At 22.5% G+C, this 22,282-nt stretch overlaps 10 protein-coding genes across 10 annotated transcripts in view; 8 read left to right on the forward strand and 2 right to left on the reverse strand.

The window, feature by feature from the left end:
- The window catches only part of rpmA (DNA-dependent RNA polymerase), a gene marked incomplete at both ends in the record, with an annotated part of 2,853 nt that extends 1,540 nt beyond the window's left edge, over positions 1 to 1,313 (reverse strand). Inside the window, one exon of the mRNA XM_642255.1 lies at positions 1 to 1,313. This exon is cut by the window's left edge and continues 1,540 nt beyond it. Coding sequence (XP_647347.1) covers positions 1 to 1,313 — 1,313 coding nt within the window.
- Positions 1,314 to 1,727: 414 nt separating this feature from the next.
- On the forward strand, positions 1,728 to 2,231 carry DDB_G0268530 (hypothetical protein; the record flags this gene model as incomplete). The annotated part of the gene is made up of 2 exons (XM_642256.1): positions 1,728 to 1,970; positions 2,226 to 2,231. The coding sequence occupies 2 exons, from the start codon at positions 1,728 to 1,730 to the stop codon at positions 2,229 to 2,231; spliced, it is 249 nt and encodes an 82-aa protein (XP_647348.1).
- A 589-nt stretch (positions 2,232 to 2,820) lies between these two features.
- On the forward strand, positions 2,821 to 7,199 carry DDB_G0267840 (hypothetical protein; the record flags this gene model as incomplete). The annotated part of the gene is made up of 2 exons (XM_642257.1): positions 2,821 to 6,367; positions 6,448 to 7,199. The coding sequence occupies 2 exons, from the start codon at positions 2,821 to 2,823 to the stop codon at positions 7,197 to 7,199; spliced, it is 4,299 nt and encodes a 1,432-aa protein (XP_647349.1).
- Positions 7,200 to 7,807: 608 nt separating this feature from the next.
- On the forward strand, positions 7,808 to 8,834 carry DDB_G0267842 (hypothetical protein; the record flags this gene model as incomplete). Its single annotated transcript, XM_642258.1, has 2 exons — positions 7,808 to 7,852; positions 7,959 to 8,834. 2 exons carry the CDS (start codon positions 7,808 to 7,810, stop codon positions 8,832 to 8,834), a joined length of 921 nt encoding a protein of 306 aa, XP_647350.1.
- A 748-nt stretch (positions 8,835 to 9,582) lies between these two features.
- Positions 9,583 to 10,740, forward strand: expl6 (expansin-like protein; the record flags this gene model as incomplete). The annotated part of the gene is made up of 4 exons (XM_642259.1): positions 9,583 to 9,811; positions 9,914 to 9,980; positions 10,068 to 10,092; positions 10,183 to 10,740. The coding sequence occupies 4 exons, from the start codon at positions 9,583 to 9,585 to the stop codon at positions 10,738 to 10,740; spliced, it is 879 nt and encodes a 292-aa protein (XP_647351.1).
- A 536-nt stretch (positions 10,741 to 11,276) lies between these two features.
- expl1 (expansin-like protein) lies at positions 11,277 to 12,357 on the forward strand (the record flags this gene model as incomplete). The annotated part of the gene is made up of 3 exons (XM_642260.1): positions 11,277 to 11,496; positions 11,611 to 11,677; positions 11,784 to 12,357. 3 exons carry the CDS (start codon positions 11,277 to 11,279, stop codon positions 12,355 to 12,357), a joined length of 861 nt encoding a protein of 286 aa, XP_647352.1.
- Positions 12,358 to 12,814: 457 nt separating this feature from the next.
- DDB_G0267848 (beta-lactamase-type transpeptidase fold containing protein) lies at positions 12,815 to 13,898 on the forward strand (the record flags this gene model as incomplete). Its single annotated transcript, XM_642261.1, has 2 exons — positions 12,815 to 13,258; positions 13,344 to 13,898. The coding sequence occupies 2 exons, from the start codon at positions 12,815 to 12,817 to the stop codon at positions 13,896 to 13,898; spliced, it is 999 nt and encodes a 332-aa protein (XP_647353.1).
- Positions 13,899 to 14,188: 290 nt separating this feature from the next.
- Positions 14,189 to 16,253, forward strand: DDB_G0267850 (ribosomal protein L1 family protein; the record flags this gene model as incomplete). Its single annotated transcript, XM_642262.2, has 3 exons — positions 14,189 to 14,445; positions 14,547 to 14,822; positions 14,930 to 16,253. 3 exons carry the CDS (start codon positions 14,189 to 14,191, stop codon positions 16,251 to 16,253), a joined length of 1,857 nt encoding a protein of 618 aa, XP_647354.2.
- A 294-nt stretch (positions 16,254 to 16,547) lies between these two features.
- On the reverse strand, positions 16,548 to 17,327 carry DDB_G0267852 (hypothetical protein; the record flags this gene model as incomplete). Its single annotated transcript, XM_642263.1, has 2 exons — positions 16,548 to 16,701; positions 16,831 to 17,327. The coding sequence occupies 2 exons, from the start codon at positions 17,325 to 17,327 to the stop codon at positions 16,548 to 16,550; spliced, it is 651 nt and encodes a 216-aa protein (XP_647355.1).
- Positions 17,328 to 18,639: 1,312 nt separating this feature from the next.
- On the forward strand, positions 18,640 to 22,213 carry gxcD (RhoGEF domain-containing protein; the record flags this gene model as incomplete). Its single annotated transcript, XM_642264.1, has 3 exons — positions 18,640 to 18,903; positions 19,125 to 19,572; positions 19,734 to 22,213. The coding sequence occupies 3 exons, from the start codon at positions 18,640 to 18,642 to the stop codon at positions 22,211 to 22,213; spliced, it is 3,192 nt and encodes a 1,063-aa protein (XP_647356.1).
- Positions 22,214 to 22,282: the final 69 nt, after the last annotated feature.

The following is a 22,282-nucleotide window of genomic DNA, read 5'->3' on the forward strand; positions in this document are numbered from 1 at the left end:
CCGAGAATATTCAATGCTCTATAGATTAATGACATATCAGAGTCTACGAGTGTTCTCAATTGCATTGCTGAGCCATTGGTTCTCATGATGGGTACTTTATAATGGAGGTATGGACCTTCGGTTGGTGTGATCCATGGCAATGGTTTAATCACCATTGGGAATAGACGTGCACCACCTGTCTCTCTAATTTCATGACCTGCTTCAATCAATTTGAATATATTTTTGTGTGGTATAACTTTTGTGGTTCTAACACCATTGGCATAATGAGATTGAATGGTGAAGGCTGGCGATTGTTTTGAGCCATCCTCACCCAACGACTCTTGAATCGTACAATGTTTAAATACTTGACTCACAAGGAACTCACCAATGCTAAAGATGTCCTTTGATTCTGGTGGTAGAACGATCACATCGAGATTGTCTGTGGAAAGATTGTAAAACTTTTTAAGAGCAGAATTTGGTATGAGTTTTGAGATTTTCTTGTAGGTTTTTGGTTCTTTTTTCTTTACAATTAGCGATTTATACTCTGCATACACCGATACACCAATGGTCTCTATAATGATATTGGTCGCAAAGTCGTATCTATCTTTTAATACACTTTTGCCTACAATGATATTCAATGATTTTAGTATGCATTTCTGAACAGACACTGTCTTCAATATAGTGACCCATGCTGCATCTTGATCCTTGGTTGCAAGATCCTTTTGTACCTTTTCTGTCAACCCTTCATTCCATTGCATCAAAACATCACGAATCGATTTAAAACTGGTCACAAATGATTTACCCTTGCTATCAAGCATTAAATCACGATAACGAGTGACTGCGTCGTCAATGGCTTCAAATTCCAAGAGGGTTTGTATCTTTCTTAAATTCTTTTCATCATCACTAATCTCCTTAACATCACTCTTCCAATCGGTGTCATTTTCAATTCCATCTTCACCATCTAATAAATAACTTTGTGCAACAACTCTTGCTTTATTCAATTTTGCTAAATCCTCTACAAATGATTTCTCCAAGTCGATTAATTTCTGTTTGGTTTCATTCAATCTCTGTTCACTATCTAAATATTCTAATGGTGATGATAAATCTTCTTTATCTGGAAATAATTCTTTTAATTTATCTAATCTATTTGAATTCTCTTGTCCATCTTCTATAATTTTTCTTAAATTTGAATATTCATTTATTTTTATATTATTTATATTACTATTTATATTATTATTATTATTATTATTATTACTACTACTATATTTATAATTATTAAAACTTTGTAATTTAACTTTTGAAATTGATCTTAAATTTTGACCTAACCTAATCATTTTATTTTAATTTTTATATTTTTTTATATTTTTAATATTTTTATATTTTTAAAATTATTATTTTATTTTATTTTTATATATAATATAAGTATAAATATAAATATAAATATATATTAATTTTGACAAATTAAGTATTTATTATGTATTTTTTTTTTTTTTTTTTTTTTTTTTAAGTTATATTATTTTTCGATAATTATTTATTTAAAATTCCATTCGAAAAAAACAAGAAATAGAAATAGAATAAAAAAAAAAAAAAAAAGATTATGTTTTAAAACAAAAAAGCAATTTTATTTTTTAAAAAACGACCAATTCGTTTTCATTCGTTTTTTTAAAAAAAAAAAAAAAAAAAAAAATAAAAATCAAAAAAAAAAAAAAAAAAAAAAAAAAAATCAATAAAGCGGTTTTGGACATGTTATGAAATTAAAGGTTGAAATTAATAATAATAATAATAATAATAATAATAATAATAATAATAATAATAATAATAATAATAATAATAATAATAATAATAATAATAATAATAATAATAATAATAATAATAATAATAATAATAATAATAATAATAATAATAATAATAATAATAATAATAATAATAGTAATAATAATAATAATAATAAAAAAAATAGTAATAATAAAAATAGTAATATAACAAAAATAGTAATAATAAAAATAGTAATAATAATAATGATTATTTTATTAAAAACAGAGATATTTCTAAATATATCAAAATAAAATAAAATTGTTTTTTTTTAAATTAACAATGAAATTTTGAAATTTTAAAAATCTCGTATTTGGATTATTTATAAATTTGAAAAAAAAAAAAAAAATAAATAACCATAATTGTTTCAAGTTATTAATTTAATTAAATCATTGAAATTATTTCTTATTAATATTTTTAATTTTTATTTTTAGAATTAAAATTAATAAAAAAAAAAAAAAAAAAAATAAAAAAAAAAAAAAAAAAAAGATGATGGTGTGTGTTATTTTTAGAAAATACTTGCCTTTTTTTATTTTTATTTTTTCAAATCCATTATTATTATTATTATTATTATTATTTTTTTTTTTTTTTTAAATTTATAATAATATTTTTATTTTTAAAATTTCAATTTAAAAAAAATTTTTTATTTTTTTATTTTTTTTTTTAATTCAATTATTTATTTTTAACCCATCTCTCCTGTTATTTTTTTCCTATCACTTTTTATTTTTGTTAGTTAAAAAAAAAAAAAAAAAAAAAAAAAATAAAAATATATATGCTAGACAAATCTCAATTCACCTAATATCACAAAAAAAAAAAAAAAAAAAAAATAATAATAATAAAAAAAAAAAAAAGTTTTGAGTGGTGTTAGTGTGGTGTATTTTGAGAAGGTTGGTGTTTGAAAAAAAAAAAAAAAAAAAAAAAATATTAATACAAATAATTATTTCTATTAATATTTTAATTTTAATTTTAATTTTTTTTTTTTTTTTTTTTTTTTTTTTTTTTTTTTTTTTACAATAAAAAATAATATATATGGATACAATTGGCCTTGATGAAACAACCACTATAGAAATAAATAATAATAGTAATAATAAACATAGTTCATATAGTAGTAGTAGTAGTAATAATAATAGCAATAATTTAATTATTTCTAAAATACCAAATAAAATAATTGATTCAAATAATAATAAAAATAACAATAATAATAAAAATAATAATAATAATAATAATAAAAATAATTATTATAATATAAATAAAAGTTCCAAAATGGATATGGATTATTTATTAGATTGTGTTCAAAAAACCCATGGATTAATAAAAGATTTAACAGATTCAATGTTAATATCCAATGACCAAGAAGAAAGAAAACAATTCCAAAAACAATTAAATGAAAGTAATAATTATTTAAATGAATTATTATCAAAATTATCATATATAAAAAATAATAATAATATTAATAATAATAATAATAATGGTAATATAAATTCAAATAATGGTACAAGTTTTGGTGAAATTAAATCAATTCCATTAATGAGCAATGAAACTGGTTTCACAAATAATAAAATTACAAATAATTTTAATTATTCAGAAAATAAAAATAATAATAATAATAATAATAATGGCCAAGAACAACATGAATTATTTTCAACTTCAAATAAAATTGAAAATAATAATAATAATAATAATAATAAAATTAATAATGAAAATAATAATGAAAAAAATAAAAATAATAATAATGGCCAACATATAATTCCAAAAATTTATATTTCAGATCACGAAATGGCACCAAATAGTGAATTTCAAAATATTGATTCAATTTCTCCATCATCTCAATTAATTTGTGGTGAATCAAGATTAACACCAGTTTCTGAAAGAAATGAGTTAACATCTCCTGCATCCTCGCTACCCTCATTACCATCTCTACCTTCAAGTATGCCAAAAGAAAATAAAGAAAATAAAGAACCCATTAATCAACAAGAAGAGGAGGAAGAAGAAGAAGAAGAGGATGAGCAAAAAAAAGAAGAAGAGAATAACCTTGTAAAAATGACAACTGTCCAAGTTGAAAATACTCAAGAGAAAATACCCCTAGCCAAATCAGCAACAATATCAACAACAAATAAAACCATAGAAATAGAAGAGCAAGAAAAGGGAATGGATAGTGAAAAATTAAAAAAGACAATTAAATCATCATCATCATCATCATCAAATTTATTCAATGATTTTCCTAAACCTTTTATACCATTTGTTCAATCAAATTATAATACAGAAGAAAGGAATGAAGTTTTACAAATTGTAAAATTAATTCACTATGAATATGGTGTTCAAATTAAAGATAAAACTGGTCAATTAGATAATTATATGTATAATATTAATTTTAATCCACCACCTCAATACATGTGTAATAGCAATGATATCAATAGTAATAATATCAATAGTAATATCAACAACAATAATAACAATATGAGTAATAATTTAAAAAAGAAATTATTAATTATATCAAATGAAAAACGTAATAAAATGGGACCACAAATTCAAAGATCTCCTGAAGAAACTTATTTATCAAATCATTTCGATGAAGAAGAATTATCAAATTATTTCTCTCACAGTTTTATGTCTCCAAAAATTGTAAAATCACCATCTTCTTCAAATTTAAATAAAATTAATCAAAATAATCAAAATAATAATAATAACAATATTATTAATAATAATAATAATAATAATAATCAAAACAATACAACCACCAATAATAAAAATAAAAGTAATAATGAAAAGAATAATGATAATAATACTGTATTTAATAATAATACAACCACCACCAACAACAATAATAATAATAATAATAATAATTCAAGTGAAAAAAATAAAGTTATTGTATTTGAAAAGAAAGAACCTGGTCAATTTATATTTAAAAAGGAAAAAGTAGCAAAATTATCAACATCTTTATCTTACTCAAATTTATCATCATCATCATCAAATGGAGGAACAGCAGAAGATGAAGAATATGATAGATATTATGATTCATTTCATTGTGTTGAATTGGTTGATGAAGATTTATTAGTTTATGATAATGAAGATATTTATTTTAATGATGAAGTTGATCAAAATAAATCTCCACTCATTTCACCATCACTTTCAAAATCAAATACAACAACAACCACAACCACCACCACCACCACCACTACAGCTACATATGCAAATGTCAATGCTAATGCAATTGCAACAATTGGTAGTAGTAGAAAAATTAATAATACATTATCACCAAATATGAATAATAATAATAATAATAATAATAATAATAATAATAATAATAATAATAATAATAATAATAATAATAATAATAATAATAATAATAATAATAATAGTAATAATACATCACCAACATTAACTACACAAGAGAATAATGGTATTTCAAATGGTAGTGGTAATGGAGGTAGAAAAATTCATTATAGATCATTATCACATGGTATCATTAAAACACCATTTACAAATAATAAATTAAAAACACTTCAAATTTTCGTACCAACTGAACCTTACACTTGTAGATTAGAAATTACAATTGAAGAAAATGTCACCGTGGAAAGATTACTCATTGAAGTCATTGATCTATGTATTAAAGAGAGAAGAAAAATTCAATATCATAAAAGACAAAAATTACAAATTCAACAATTACAATTATTACAACAACCAATAATAACAACAACAACAACGGTCGCAGTACAATCTAATAATAATAATAATAGTAGTAATAATAATAATAATAATAATAATAATAATAATAATAATATGACATCACCAATTAATCAATCACAATCATTAACATCTTCTACAACAAGTTCAAATATATCTTCATCGTCATCATCAAATGCATTTTCACCACCAACAGTTTCAGTATCAAATCAATTGATATCAAATAATAAGAATGGAAATGATTTTGAATCATTAACATTCCCATTTTTAATTTATACAAATCATAGAGATTTCATTCTAAAGAAATCTGATGAAAATGGTGAAATCGATCAAACTCTTCAACCAATCATTAGAACTACTGAAATTAAAAAATTAAAAACTGATTGTTTTTCTTTAGTTATTAATCCAAAAGCAATTAGAGATACAACACATCATCCTCAAATTTTTAGAGTTCATATTATACATTCAAGTAATAATATTAATAGTAATAGTAATAATAATAATAATAATAATAATAATAATAATAATAATAATAATAATAATAATAATAATTATAATAATAATAATAATAATAATTGTAATAATGGAATTGTAAAATCAATTAGTTTTAGTAATATTGGTGAAGTTGATCAATCATCATCATCAATAGCGCCATCATCATCAACAACAGCAGCGACAGCAGCAACATCTTCAACAACAAAGGATTCAGTTGCAGTTGTTTATAAATCTTCATCAACATTGGCATCAATAAAAGCATCAATTTGTAAAAAAGAGAATTTGGAATTAAATCTTTGTGTTTTTATGACAATGTCAAATGAAGTTATTCAAAATGAAAAAATCACTTTAGTTGAATTAAATTTACCAAGTGTTAAATTAGTTTATGATCAAATAAGTGAGTATTTATATATAAATATATATATATATAATTATTTATTTTAATTTATTAATTTATTAATTTTTTGTTATTTTTAGAACCAATACAAAAATCAATAACACCATTTCAATCAGAAGGTGTTGTTGGTAATGCACCAAGACCAATTACAAAATTATTAGGCCCAATATTCTTTTTCACCCCTGATAATATTTGTGAGATTAAACAATATGTCGTTTCAAAGATTGGTAAATTAGGTGTTAAAAAAGATAGATATATGGAAATTAGTAAAGATAAAATTATGTATTCTCAATTTGATTATTTACCATCATCTTCAGTTTCTCAAAATGGTTTCCATAATAATAATAATAATAATAATAAAGAATATTATGGTGGTGGTGTTGGTGGTGGTGGCGGATTTACAAATTATAATAATTTTAGTAATGCTAATTTAAATAATAATAATAATAATAGTAATTTTGGTAATGGTAATGGTAATGGTGGTATAAATGGTAATAATGGTAACAATAGTGGTAGTAATAATAAAGAAAATGGTGGTACAGGTGCAGGTATTGGTGGTGGAGGTGGACTTCAACTACCAAATAATAACAACAATAATAATACCACTCCATTAAAAAATAATAAATTCTTTAGATCCTTTAGTTCTGCTGTAATAAAAACACCTTATCAATTAATTAATGATATTTCTGGTGTTGGTATAATCATTAATAAACCAAATTCATTCTATTTAAAATGTAATAACAAGAATTCTGAATACTCATCCACCGATGCTGATGAAATAGTTGCTAAAATTCAATTTATTATTAGATTAAAAAAAGAAAATTTAATTTAAGAACTTGGGGGGAAAAAAAAAAAAAAAATAAAAAAAAAAAAAAAAATAAAAAAAGAATAAATAAGTAAATAAATAAAACAAAACTTTTAGAAACATGTGTTGAAATAAAATAAAGTAAAATAAAATGAAGTAAAATAAAGTAAAATAAAATAAAATAAAATAAAATAAAATAAAATAAAATAAAATAACCAACTAAAAAATACAGATTTTTTCAAAACTGTTTTTTTATTTTTAATTTTTTATTTTTTTTTTTAATTTTTTTTTTTTTTTTAATTTTTTTTCAAAAAAAAAAGATTGTGGGATAAATTGACAACTTATTTTTGGGATTTTTTTTTTTAAGGAATCATTTTTTTAAAGTATTTTGGATTATGGGTTTTAAATAGAATTGATTTTCAAAACCCATAATCCAAAATACTTTAAAAAAATTCCAAAAATCGATATTTTTTTGTAATTACGTGTTTATTTTTATTTTTATTTTTTATTTTTTTAAAACAAAAAAAAAAAAAAAAAAAAAAAATTTCCCTATAAATAAAAAAAAAAAAAAAAATTTAAAATTATAATTTAAAAATAAACAAATAAAAAAAATAAATAAATAAAAACAAATCAAAATGTCAAAATCAATTATTTCAGTATTCGGCGCTACAGGACAACAAGTAAAGTATAATTTATTATTTATTTACTTTTAATTTTTTTTTTTTTTTTTTTTCATTTCAATAAATTAATTAATATTCATTTTTTATTATTATTTTATTTTAAAAGGGTGGTTCAGTTGTTGGTGAATTATTGAAAGTTGGTAATTTTAAAGTTCGTGCATTAACAAGAAATCCAGATAGTGAAGTTGCCAAAAAATTAAAAGAAAAAGGTGTTGAAGTTGTTAAATGTGATGATAGTGATTCCAAAGAGGCAATTCAAGAAGCCTTAAAAAATAGTTATGGTATATTTAGTGTAACATTTCCATTTGGTAAAAATGAGAGTGAAGATGAAATTGGTAAAAAGGTAGCCGATGCAGCATTGGGTGCCGGTGTAAAACACTTTGTTTTCAGTGGCCTTGCTCCATGTAATGAAATTTCTAATGGTCGTTATGATGTACCTCATTTTGATAATAAACACAAAGTTGAGATGTATGCTAGACAATTGTCAAAAGAAAATCCATCATTTGTAAGCTCATTTGTTTATGCACCATTCTATTACCAAAATTTTAAAACTTACTTCCAACCAAAGAAATCCAATGAAAATGGTAATGAAAACTATTCAATTTCCCTCCCATCCGACCCAACTGGTAAACCATTAGATATGGGTGATATTGAGAACATTGGTTCAATTGTATCTGAAATCTTTTCAAATCAAAGCAAATACTCTGGTGTTGTAGTACCATTTTCAGGTGACGCTTTAACTGGTCCTGAAATTGCAAATACTTTCTCAAAAGTAACTGGTAAAACTGTAACATTCAATTTCATTCCACCATCTGTTTACCGTACCTTTGGTTTCCCAGGAGCCGACGAAATGGCTTCAATGTTTGAATACTACAACGAATTTGGTGCATTCAATGATTTAGATAAATCAATTGCTTCAAAAATTACAAAACTTACATCTTTAGAAGAATATTTAAAAAAATCTCAATTTAAATTAGAATAGATGTCTTTTATAAAAAAAAAAAAAAAAAAAAAAAACTTACTAAATAAAAGATTTAATCTTTATTTCATTTCCAAATATTAATTTTTAAACTAATAAAAAAAAAAATGTTCAATACATTTTAAAAATCTAACACAATTTTTATTATAAATAATCATTAATATCGATATAAAATAATAAATTAATTGATAGCTTAATTTGAATGTAGCGACATATATATCTTTCAAAGTTATTGTGTAATCTTGGTGGTAGTTATTATTGCTGAGGGGGTTAACATTAAAGTGTGAATTTTTTTTTTTTTTTTTTGTGATTGAATTTTGAGGTTATTAGTGGTGGGAGTGGTTAAATATAACACATAAAAAAAAATAATAATAAAAAAAAAATAAAAAAAAAAAAAAATTTTAACATACCATTATCTAATTGTAATTCATTTATTTGGTGGGGGTATAAAGTCGTTCTTTTTATATTGTTGTAAAATATTCTATTTATAAAAATTTTTTGTTTTATTTTAATTTTTTTTTTTTTTTTTATTTATTTTAAATTCTATTTGTAATTTTAATTTCTCTTTTTTTTTTTTTTTTTTTTTTTTTTCTTATTTTCTTTTTTATTTATTTTAAATTCATAAAAAAAAAAAAAATTATTTATGTTTAAAAATTGATAATTTTAAATTAACATTATTTATTTATCAATAAAACTGTATTTTTAAAACTCTAAAAAAAAAAAAAATAATAAATAAATAAAAAAAATAAAAATGATAAAAATAATTTATTTAATTGTATTATTAGTTTTATTATTTAAAAATAACCATATTATAATAAAAGCAGATGATTGTCCTTTTCCTCAAATTCCTATAAAAACTCTTTCTGGTACTTGGTATGACGATCCTGATCATGCATCATGTGGTTTCGAAAAATTAACAGGACCATTAGGACCTGGTAATCGTTTGGTTGTTGCATTAGGTTCCAAATTGTTCGACAAAGGTATTTTTTAAGATTTTAAGATTTTTTAAAAAAAAAAAAAAAAAAAAAAAAAAAAAAAAAAAAAAAAACCTAATAATTAATTAATTTTTAATAATTATTTAGGGGCAAATTGTGGTCAATGTTATGATGTAACCTCACCATTTAATAATAAAACTATTACAGTAATGGCGTATGTATATATATTATTTTATTGTTATTAAAAATTTTATTTTTAAAATATTCAATTTATTAATAATTTTATTATTATTAATTATAGAACTGATAGTTGTCACGATGCAGGAGTAATTATTTTTTTTTTTTTTGAAAAAATATTTGTATAGAAAATATAAATTAATTTTTTTATTTTTTATTTTTTTTTTAATATTTCAAAGTATTGTCAAGCAGATAATCACTTTGATTTTTATAAAGAAGCATTTGATTTATTAGGTTCTCCATCAGGTGTAATTAGTGGTAATAGTGGACTATCATATATTAAAGTTCCATGTCCAACCTATGGTAATGTTAAAATTATGATGAAAGATGGAAGTAATGAATTTTGGACATCATTTTTAATATTTAATTCTAGAATTTTAATAAAACAAGTCTCAATAAAATTATCAAATAGTCAGCAATTTATTGACTTAAATAGACAACCACAAGGAAATTATTGGCCATCTACAAATATGGTATCTGGTGAATTTGAAGTTAGAATTGAATCAATTGGCGGTGAATTCATTTATGTTAAAATTCCATCAATTGAGAGTAGAAAAATTTATGATACTGGAAACCAATTTTCAGCTGATGGTTGTGTTGGTAATAAATATGATCCATATGCTCCATTTCAAATTACCTCTAATTCAAATAATATATTACCACCATCATTATATATTATTTTTTTAATTTCAATATTATTTTTAATTATTAATAATATTTTTTCAAATAAATATTAAAAATAAAAAATGAATTAAAAATAATCGTAAAAATAAATGTAGGTTTTTTTTTTTTTTTTTTTTTTTCTTTTCTTTGCAAAATCTGATCCCTAAAAAATTTGTTTTTATTTTTCAATAAGCACATTGTTTTTTTATTTCTGAAAAAAAAAAAAAAAAAAAAAAAAAAAAAAACTCTTTGAAAGTAAAAGATTAAATATCTTGCCAACTAATTTTTTTTATTGTAAAAATAACAACAAAAATGAAACCTTTTCTTTGTGACCACAAAACGAGTTTCAAAATAATTATCTATTTAAAAAAAAAAACAACTACCCATCGATTATTTGAAAAAAAAAAAAAAAAAAAAAAAAAAAAAATTAAAAATTCTTTTTAATCAAAAACAAAAAATTAGATATTTTTTTTTTTCCTACACTTTTATTTTACTTTTTTTTTTTTATTTATTTTATTTTATTTTATTTTATTTTATTTTTATTTTTATTTATTTATATTATTTATTTATTTTTTTTATTTTTTTATTTATTTATTATTTTCATTAAAATATGAAAACTTTTGTATTATTTGTAATATTATTATGTTTAACATTTTTATCAATTTCTAAAAGTGAAACATGTCCATTTTCACAATCATTAGTTAGTGGTGCATCAGCAACTTACTACACTGATCCAAATGCAGGTAATTGTGGTTATGAAAATCTCATGGGACCTCTTGGACCTGGTAATTTATTTATTGCTGCCCTTGGCCCAAATCTCTACAATAATGGTATTTTTCTATTTTATTAAAATTTTGAAAAAAAAGTTAAAGAATAACCACTTAATTACTAACAAAAATTGTTTAAATTATTATTTTTATTATTATATTTTATTTTTAAAAAAGGAAAAAATTGTGGTCAATGTTTTAACATCTCATCACCTTATACCAATAGATCAGTAGTAATTATGGCGTATTCTATCATTTATTTTATTTTATTTTTTAATTATTAATTAAAAAAGTTTGAAATAATATTAATATAAAAAAAAAAAAAAAACAATTTTTTTAAAATTAATTAGTACAGATTCATGTCCAGATTCAGGTTATTGTCAAAGATCATCACATTTTGATCTTTCAACCCAAGCATTTGATGTTTTAGGTGCACAATCGATTGGTGTATTAGAAGGATTAACTTATTATAAGGTACCATGTGGTGTTAATGGTAATGTTAAAATTATGATGAAAGATGGTAGTAATGATTATTGGACAGCTTTTTTAATTTATAATTCAAAAGTAACAATTAAAGATGTCTCTGTAAAGATAACTGGTAAATCTACATATACAAGTTTAACTCAAAGTTCTTACAATTATTGGATTTCTCCAAATATGGTCCCAGGATCATTTGATGTTAGAATTGAATCTGTTGGTGGTGAATTCATCTATATAACCATTCCAAAGGTTGAAAGTAGAAAACAATATGAAACATCAAGTCAATTCAGTGTTGATGGTTGTGTTGGAACACCCTCTGGTCCATCTGGTGGTTTAGGTAGTCCATCAACTGGTGCTAGTATTGGTACTCCATCTGATGCTTCATCATTAACATTATATGCATTATTTTCTTTAACAATTTTATTTTTAGTAATGTTAAATTAAAATTAATAAAGTTATTAAAAAAAAAAAAAAAAAAAAAAAAAAAAAAAAAAAAAAAAAAAAAAGATTTTTTGAATAATATTTATAACTTGTATATGAAATTATCTATATCGACCATATATCTATTGGTCTTAGATAATATCTTTTCAAATAAAGTATAAAAATAAATAAAAAAATATTAATTTTCATTTTTTTAATAAAATAATTATTTACAATTTATTTTTTTAAATATTTTTTTAAAAAGACTGATATAGATAATTTCAAACACTAAAATTAACCTGGTAAATTTTATATTCGGATACAATGGAAAATATCTAAATTTATTTTTTTTTATTTTTTTTTATTTTATTTTTTTTTTTTATTTTTTTAAATTTTCCCATTGCCAGTTTTTTTATTTTTATTTTATTTTATTTTTTTATTTTTATTTACATTGCTCAAAATACCACCAATTTTCAAAAAAATGAAATTTTTAATTACAATTTTATTATTATGTATTATAAATTTTGTAATTGGTGAAAATAATTTATTATCATCATCATCTTCAATAATTCCAAGTGAATGTGGAAATCCAAATTATCAAAAATTAGAAAGTTATATTAATGGATTAGTTGGGTCTTATGGATACTGTAACGGTACAGAATGGGGTGTAACAGATTTCAAATCATTTTCAATTTTAAGTGAAAATTCTCAAAATTCTCAACAAACAGCATCAACAATTAAACTTTGGGTATTATTATCAGTTTTTAAAGATATTGAAGCAGGTTTATACACATTAGAAAAACAAATTGAATGTTCAACTGGTCTTATCACTGTTGAACAATGTATTGCTTTAATGATTGGTGTATCTGATAATTGTGCAACCTATTCATTAACTGCATTAACTAAAATTGAATCTGTAAATTCTGTAAGATATTCATTTTTTTTAAATTTTAAAAAATAAAAAAAAAAATAATAAAATATTAATTATTTATTTATTTATTGAAATATAGTTATTTTCAGAATTAGGAATGAATGATAGTCAATTTATTGAATGGTGTTTTTCAACATGTGTTGGATATAGTGATCCATGTCCAAACGTTTCAGGTGGTTCAGGTAATAATGTGTTAAGTTCACATGATGTTATCCATGGATTAACACTTTTACATCAAGGTTCAATTTTAAATCAAACAATGACAGAGATGACCTATAAATATTTATTGACTGCACATGGTTGGCAACCAATGATTGGATATTATGTTCCAGCACCAGTTGCCCATAAATCTGGTTGGTTACCAGCTGATGAAGGTTTTGACCCATTCACTGAAAATGATGAAGCCATTGTTTTCTCTGAATGTGGTGATTATGGTGCTTCAATTATGATCACTAGAGATTGGTCAAATCCACAAGAAGATACAATCGCTTTAGAATTGGGTGCTTTAATTGGAAAATATATTTATTGTACAATGGTACCATTTGGTAATACAAATGATGGTGCTTCATGTTCTTATATTTTATCACAACCAATTCCAACACCATCTTGTACTTCTTCTTCCTCTTCTTCTTAAAATTAAAATTCAAAAATAATTATAATTTTCATATTTCCATGTTTTCCGAATCGATTGTCGCCAAATTAAAAAAAAAAAAAAAAAAAAAAAAAAGAAAATAAAATAAATCCCAAAAATAAAAAAATAATAAAAAAAAAAAAATAAAAAAATGTTCGTTTTTTTTCACTCGAGTTTCGTTTCGTTTTTTTTTTTTTTTTTTTTTTTAAATTTTTTTTTTTTTTTTTTTTTTTTTTTTTCAAGATATTGTAGAAAAAGCAATAATTTGATTTTTATTTATATATTTATTAAAAATGCCAGCAATTAAATCAAATAAATCAACAGCTTCTGCTTTAGAAACTACATCAAAAACCACTACTAAAGTTGTTTCAACTGGTTTACCATTAGTAAATAAAGAAAAAGCAATTGAAGCAATCAATGCTCTCAATAAATATTTCGAACAAAAACAATTAACAGAACCATTAAATATTTTAGAAGAAAATAAAAAAATCTATATAACTTTTGAAACTGATAAATACTATCATAATAGTTTATTTAAACCACATCATATGTAAGTTTTTTTTTATTTTTTATTTTTTTTATTTTTTTATTTTTATTTTTTTTTTTTTTAATTACTAATATTAAATATCTTTTTTTTTTATATATATATAGAGTTGCACCACATAAAATTGGTGAATTATCAGAAAAAAGAACATTAGTTATTATTGAAGGTGGTAAAGTAGATGCAATTAATTTAAAGACTAAATTAGTAGATTTAGGATATACTGGTGCAGTTGATGTTCTTTCAATGAAAGAATTCAAAAATGAATATGTCACAAAAGAACAAATTATTAAAGTTAGAAAAACATATGATGAATTTGTTGTAGATAATTTTTATAAACAAAAAATTCAACATAAATTTGGTAAAGAATTTCAAAATTCACCACAGTATGTATAATATTTTTAGAAAAATGATCAATTATTATTATTACTATTATTATTATCAATTCTAATAATATATTATTATTATTATTTTTTTTTTTTTTAAAAAATAGATCACCAAAACTTTCAATAATTGATCAAAAGAATCCAGTTGAATTAATTGAAACATTAAATAAACTTGATAGAATGGTATTGGTTAGAAGATTTACTGAATTATTTTTCACACTTCCAGTTGGTACATCAGATTTACCAGTTGAGCAACTCATTGAAAATGTTGCATTCATTGTAGGTGAAGTTTCTAATAAATTACCTGAAAAAATTAATTCAATTCAATCACTTTCAATTGCTGGTTCAGATATTAGTTTACCATTTTATGTAAATGTTAAAGTACCATCAAATCTTTTATTCAATTCTAAAGAAAATAAAGTTGAATTAAATCCATTAGCAATACAACAAGAAAATAATAATAATAATAATAATACATCAGAAGAATCAACAACAAATACTACTACTAATACCAAATCAAATAAAAAGAGAACAGAACCAGAATCAGAAGAAAAAGAACAAGAACAACCAATTAAAGAAAAACCAAATAAAAAATCAAAAACAACACCAGTTAAAGAAGTTAAATCAACACCAGCTGCTGTTGTTGCTAAACCAACTACACCAGTTAAAGAAGTTAAAGAAACACCAATTAAATCAAAAACACCAGTTAAAGAATCAACCCCAGCTGTCGTTGCTGCTGCTGTTGCCGCTAAACCAACTACACCAGCTAAACAAGTAAAGGAAACACCAATTAAATCAAAGACTCCAGTTAAAGAATCAACACCACAAGAAACCACCACTCCATCTAAACCAACTAAAACTCCAACCAAAGCAACAACCACCACCGCCGCCCCAAAAGAAGTAGAATCAACTCCAGTTAAAGAAGTCAAACAAACTCCAGCCAAACAAGTTAAAGAAACTCCAGTTAAACAAGTTAAAGAGACACCAGTTAAACAAGTTAAAGAAACTCCAGTTAAACAAGTTAAAGAAACTCCAGTCAAAGAAGTCAAAGAAACCCCAGTTAAACAAGTTAAAGAAACTCCAGTCAAACAGGTTAAAGAAACAGTAAAAGAAGTTGCCGCTCCAGTTAAAGAAGTTAAAGAAACCCCAGTAAAAGAAGTTGCTGCTCCAGTTGCTAAGAAAGTTACTAAAAAAGCAGCCGCTGCTCCAGTTGAAGTTGCTCCAGTTGAAGCTGCACCAGTTAAAAAAGTTGTTAAAAAGGCTACTGTTGCTGCTGCTCCAGTTGAAGCTGCTCCAGTTAAAAAAGTTGTTAAAAAAGCTGCTGCTGCTCCAGTTGAAGAAGCTGCCCCAGTTAAAAAAGTTGTTAAAAAGACTGCCACCACCGCCACTGCTACTGCTTCAAAATTAAAAAAACCAATTGAAAAGAAATAAGTTAATAAATATAAATAAATAAATAAAAAAAAATAATAAAAAAAAAAATATAAATAAAAAAAACATTTAAAAATTAAAATATTTGTGATCAGTTTCGATTCATTTTCTGATAAACAATTTAAAAAAAGATTTTTCTTTATATATCAATTATTAAATTAATTCGATCTCAAATGAGTAATGTTTGATACTTTTAATAAATATTTATTTTAAATTTAATCAGATTATAATATTTTTATTGTTTTTTTTTTTTACACTTTTTTTTCATTTTCCGCCCACCTAAAATAATTTATTTATTTATTTTTCTAAAAAATTGTCAACATAAATTTTTCTTAAATTAATTGAAAGATCATGAATTGGTAAACCGGTGACATTATAAAAATCACCATTAATTGATTTTATAAAAGATGCTGCTGGGGTTTGTTGGATGCCATAAGAGCCCGCTTTATCCCTAGGGTAAAAAAATAAACAAAAAAATAATAAATAATAAAAAAATAAAAAAATGTAAAAATAAGAATTAAATAATTATTTCATTAATTTTTTTTAAAAAAAAAAAAAAAAAAAAAAAAAAAAACCTTACAATGGTTTGAAATTGTCAACATAATAATTAATTAATTCAGGTGATAATTGATCAAACTCAACATTTGTTAAAGTGTAAAAACTAGAGGATCCTTTAGAATTTGTATTTTCATTAAAAAATTCAATATGGACAGCTGTGCAAACGGTATGAATTTTACCACTTAATAAAGTTAGCATGGATTTAGCTTCTTCTAATGATTTTGGTTTTTCGAATATTTTATTATCATATACTACAATACTATCTGACCCAATGATAATATTTGGTTGTTGATTTTGTTCTTTTAATTGTATTCCAGCATGAATTGCTTTTAATTTTGCATTCTCTAAACAATAATCATAAACTGATTGAAATTGACTTTTATCTAAATCTTCCTTAAATTTTGATTCAACAATTTCAAATTTTACACCCAATTTACCAAGGTATTCAATTCTTCTTGGTGATGTTGATGCTAAAATTATCTTTAATTTATTAAGTTTGACCAAAATGTCTAAAATCATTTTTTTTATTTTTTATTTTTTTCTTTTACACTTTGAAAAAAAAAAAAAAAAAAAATAAAAAGGCTTTTTCAAAAAAAAAAGTTTTTTTCGTGGGATTTCAATTAATTTTTTTTTTTTTTAATGTAAAAAATCTTTTTTATTTTTTTTATTTTTATTTTTTTTTTTCCCATATATTTTATCAAAACTCAAACCAAACAAAAATAAATTTTAAAATAAAAATAATAATAATAAAAAAATAGTGTGTGAATTATAAAAATAAAACTATTGAAAAAAAACTATTGTTTAAAAAATAGATTAAAAAAAAAAAAAGAAAAGAAAAGAAAAAAAAATAAAAAATAAAAAATCATTTGATCAATTTGATTTTTTTTTCTTTTTTTTTTTTTTTTATTTTTTTTTTTTTTTTCTTTTTCGACCAACATTGTTTTTTTTTTTTTTTTTTTTTTTTTTTTTTTTTTTTTTTTATCTAGTGTATTATTATAATAAAAGATATTTATTTATTTATTTTTAAACATAACAGTGTATTTATAAATAATTTGTATTCTAGTCTAAATAATATTAATCAATAACAGTATCCCAACACACTAAAATTTCATCGTTAATATTAATTTATAATCAACCAACGTCCTCTAATTTTAGAGAATAAATTCGATACTATTTGTACTTTTATATTAAAAAAAAAATAACAATAATAAAAATTAATAAAAACAAATAATAGATAAGAATAATAAAAATAATAAAAATAATAAAAATAATAATAAAAAAAACAATAAATACCCCAAAAATAAATTATTATTGTTTATTATAATTTAATCGGACACATTTTCATTACATCTCACAAAAAAAATTAAAAATCCACAGTTTTGTGATTAACCCCCTCCCACTCTCACCCTTGCTATATTATCATTTCCCACACTCTGTTATCATAAAAAAATTGAGTGGGTGCAGTTAAAAACAACAACAAAAAAAAATAAAATAAAAAAAAAAATAAAATAAAAAATAAAAAATAATAATAATAATAGAAAAAATAGAAAAAAGAACTCACTAAGAACTCACTCCATCTTGTTTTTTTTTATTTTTTTTCTTTTTATTTTTTAAATTTATTTTATTAAAAAAAAAAAAAAAAAAAAAAAAAAAAAAAACAAAAAAAAAAAAATAAAAACTAAACGGTACCGTTTAAATAATAATAATAATAATAATTTTTATATAATTAAAAATAAAACAAATCAAATCAAAACAAATCAAATAAAAAAAAAAAAAAAAAAAAAAAAAAAAAAAAAAAAAAATTATAATAATAATTATAATAAATTAAAATATGGCAAATCAAAACCCAAGACCAATTTTAAAGGGCACAAAATCAAATTTTACATTGGTACATAATATAGGAAATGTATCGGATGAAAAAGTTAAAGAATATTTAAAAACAGAAATATTAGTCAAAGAATGGATTGAAGAAGTATTACAAATTAAAATTAAAGAGAGTTTATCTGATGCTTTGAAAAATGGTATTGTTTTATGTTATTTAGCAAACGCCATTCAAGATAATATTGTACCAACTATCACAGAAAAATCCAGATTAGTAAATATTTCCATTATAAACTTTTTTTTTTTTTTTTTTTTATTTTTTTATTTTTTTTTTTTAAAAAAAGAAATAATAATAATAACACATATTAATATAAGTTTATTTCTATTTTTATATGTATATATACATATATATATTTTTTTTAAAATTTTATTTTAAAATTTTATTTATTGTATTTTAATTTTTTATTTATTTATTTTTTTTTTTTTAAAAAAAAGGGATTAGAATTTAAAAAAAATATTGATTTCTTTTTATTAGCATTAAAAGATTTAGGATTTCCAAAACAAAAATTATTTAAATTAAATGATTTATATGAAGGAGAGAGTATAGTCAGAGTTGTTGAATGTTTATCACAATTATCAAAATTTGCATGCCAACATAAAGGATATCAAATTCCAATGAAATTAACACCAACATCAACACAACCAATTAAATTACCAGTGGGTGAACATTTAAATCATTTGAAATTACAATTATCACAAATTAAAGAGTATACCATGGATAAATCAAATTCAAATCAGCCTCGAATGGGTACAGCAGTCTTGAAGGCTAAAATGGCATTATTAGCTGGTAACTCTATTGATTTTGCTAAATGTGAAAGAGGTTTCATTAAATTTCAAAGTTTATGGAGAGGTTTTAGAGTTAGACAATTTGTTAAACATATGAGTAAGTTTTATTTTATATTCTATATTTTATATTTTATATTTTATATTTTATATTTTATAGTAGTGGTAGTAGTAATGGTAATTAACTAAAATTTATTATTATTATTATTATTATTATTATTATTATTATTATTATTATTATTATTATTATTATTAAAATAGAACGTGAAGTTGCATATAGAGAAAAAGTTATACAAGAAATTTTAAAAACTGAAGAAGATTATGTTAAAAATTTAAATATTTGTATTAAAGGATATATGGAACCATTGGTTAGTAGAGATGTAATTACAAAGGATCAACAAAAGTTAATATTTTCAGATATTCAAATCATTTATAATTTTGGTAATAAATTTTTGGATCAATTGAGAAATCGTTGTGGTAATAATTGGAGAGTTTATCAAAAGATTAGTGATTTATTTTTACAGATTTCAGCATTTTTAAAGGTTTATACAAGTTATGTTCAAAACTATAATACTGCATTGGAGACATTGGAAGAGTTGAAGAAAAAAGATAAACAATTCATTCAGGTTTTAAATGAACAAAAAGAGTCTCAACAAATTAATGGAAAAGATATAACTTCATTTTTAATTCAACCAGTTCAACGTGTACCACGTTATTATTTACTTTTGACCGATTTGGTGAAACATACTTGGGAAGATCATCCAGATTTGAAACCATTGGTTGGTGCCGCTGAAAAGATTAAAGATGTGGCTGCCTTTTTAAATGAACGTAAAAGGGAGGGTGAAAACTTTCAAAAGTTTACAGAGATTCAATCAATACTCGTTGGTAAAGTACCACAATTATTCACTCCATCACGTCGTTACATAAAACAAATCTCATTCAATCCTACTAAAAAACATGAAATTATGGTTTATCTATTTAATGATTTAATTGTTTATGGTAAAGTTATGAAAGGTATTTTTAGTGGTGGTGGCGGTGGTAGTGGTGGTGGTGGCAATAATAATAGTAACACTGGTGGTGCTGCAGGTGGTAGTCAATATAGTAATTATAATAATAACAATAATAACAATACCACTATCAATGAAAATAGAAAAGTTAAATATCAAGGTATGATAGAGTTGGTAACTTGTGTTGTGGTTGATGATAGTCATCCATCACCATCAAGTCATTTGGATATTCGTTCAAACGATAAGGATAACCTCTTATTGTTAACAATTATCTCAAAGAATGAAACTGAAAAAAATAATTTAAAAATTGAAATTAATAAATTAATTAGTAATATTCATGAAAATCAAAGATCAAAAGAACAAAAAATAATAGAAAATTCTTCAAATAATAATAATAATAATAATAATAATAATAATAATACTGCAGTAGAAAATATACCAGAGCCAACGATCGAACAACAATTATCTGAAAGAAAGAAAATTATGAAAAGAGTTGAGTCAAATAGTATTAATTCAACTGCCACCACAACTGCTACTACTACCACCACTACAACAAATACAAGTATAAATACAAATACAACATCAACCACACCAATTAACTCACCATCACGTAATAATAGTAGTAATAACATAAACATCGTACCACCAACATCTCCAGAGCAACAACAATCAATACCAGTTAGTTCATTTATAAGCTCATTATTTAATAAAAAGAAATCATCATCATCATATAATGCTACTTTATCACCAAATAAAGTGGAAAATAATACACCTATATCAGATTCAGAAAGTAGCGGCAATACATCACCTCAATCACCAAGTTCATCACCAACAACAACAACAACAACATATGTTGATGAATCTGAAAAATCAAGTCCAAAAACTTCAAGAAAAAAGAAAGCACAATCAATTTCTATGTCACCAACTAATACACCAACAACACCACCACCACAATCTGAAGATACCAATAATAGTAATGATAGTAGTAGTAATAATAATAATGCGGAAATACAAGAACCACCAAAAGAAAAAGGTAGACCAAGATCAAAATCAACCTCACGTTTATCAAGAATAACAGGTGTTTTAACATTAAGAAAAAGAAAAACTCAATTAGTTGATGAATCTCAAATTCCAACTAGTGATGACGAAGGTCAAACATCTCCAACATCTCCTTCCAAATCTTCGATTGATTTATCACAATCACAACATAATCCAACCCCACATTCTTCATCATCGTCATCATCACAACAAGATGATTCTTCTTTGGCATCATCAATTTCACCATTATCAATTTCTACACCAAATCCAATTCCAGTTACAGCCTTAGCCTCTACCACTACTACTACCGCTACTACTAATAATAGCACCACCTCAAATACTGCATCACCAAATTCATCAGCAACAACTCATCGTTTATCCTCATCATCAACTAATCTTTCAACAAACAATAACGAGTGCGAACCTTCAAATAATAAGGCTGGTTCATCAACTTCAGATTTACAATCACCAACATCATCATCATCATCACCATCATCATCAACAGCAACAACAAACAATCTATCATATGAAAAAATAATAGCTCAAAAAAGTTTAGGTGAACTTGACCCTTTAAATCTTGAAACTTATTTATCAAATGCTGATTTTAAAAAACTTTTTGGAGTTGAACGTTCAGAATTTTTAAAATTCCCAAAATGGAAACAAAACCAAAAAAAGAAAGATCTTAAGCTATTGTAAAAATAAAAATAAAAATAAAAAAAAAAAAATAATAATAATAAAATTAAGGAAAGAATATATATATATATA

This window comes from Dictyostelium discoideum (assembly GCF_000004695.1).
Source record: "Dictyostelium discoideum AX4 chromosome 1 chromosome, whole genome shotgun sequence".
NCBI classification, from domain to species: domain Eukaryota; phylum Evosea; class Eumycetozoa; order Dictyosteliales; family Dictyosteliaceae; genus Dictyostelium; species Dictyostelium discoideum.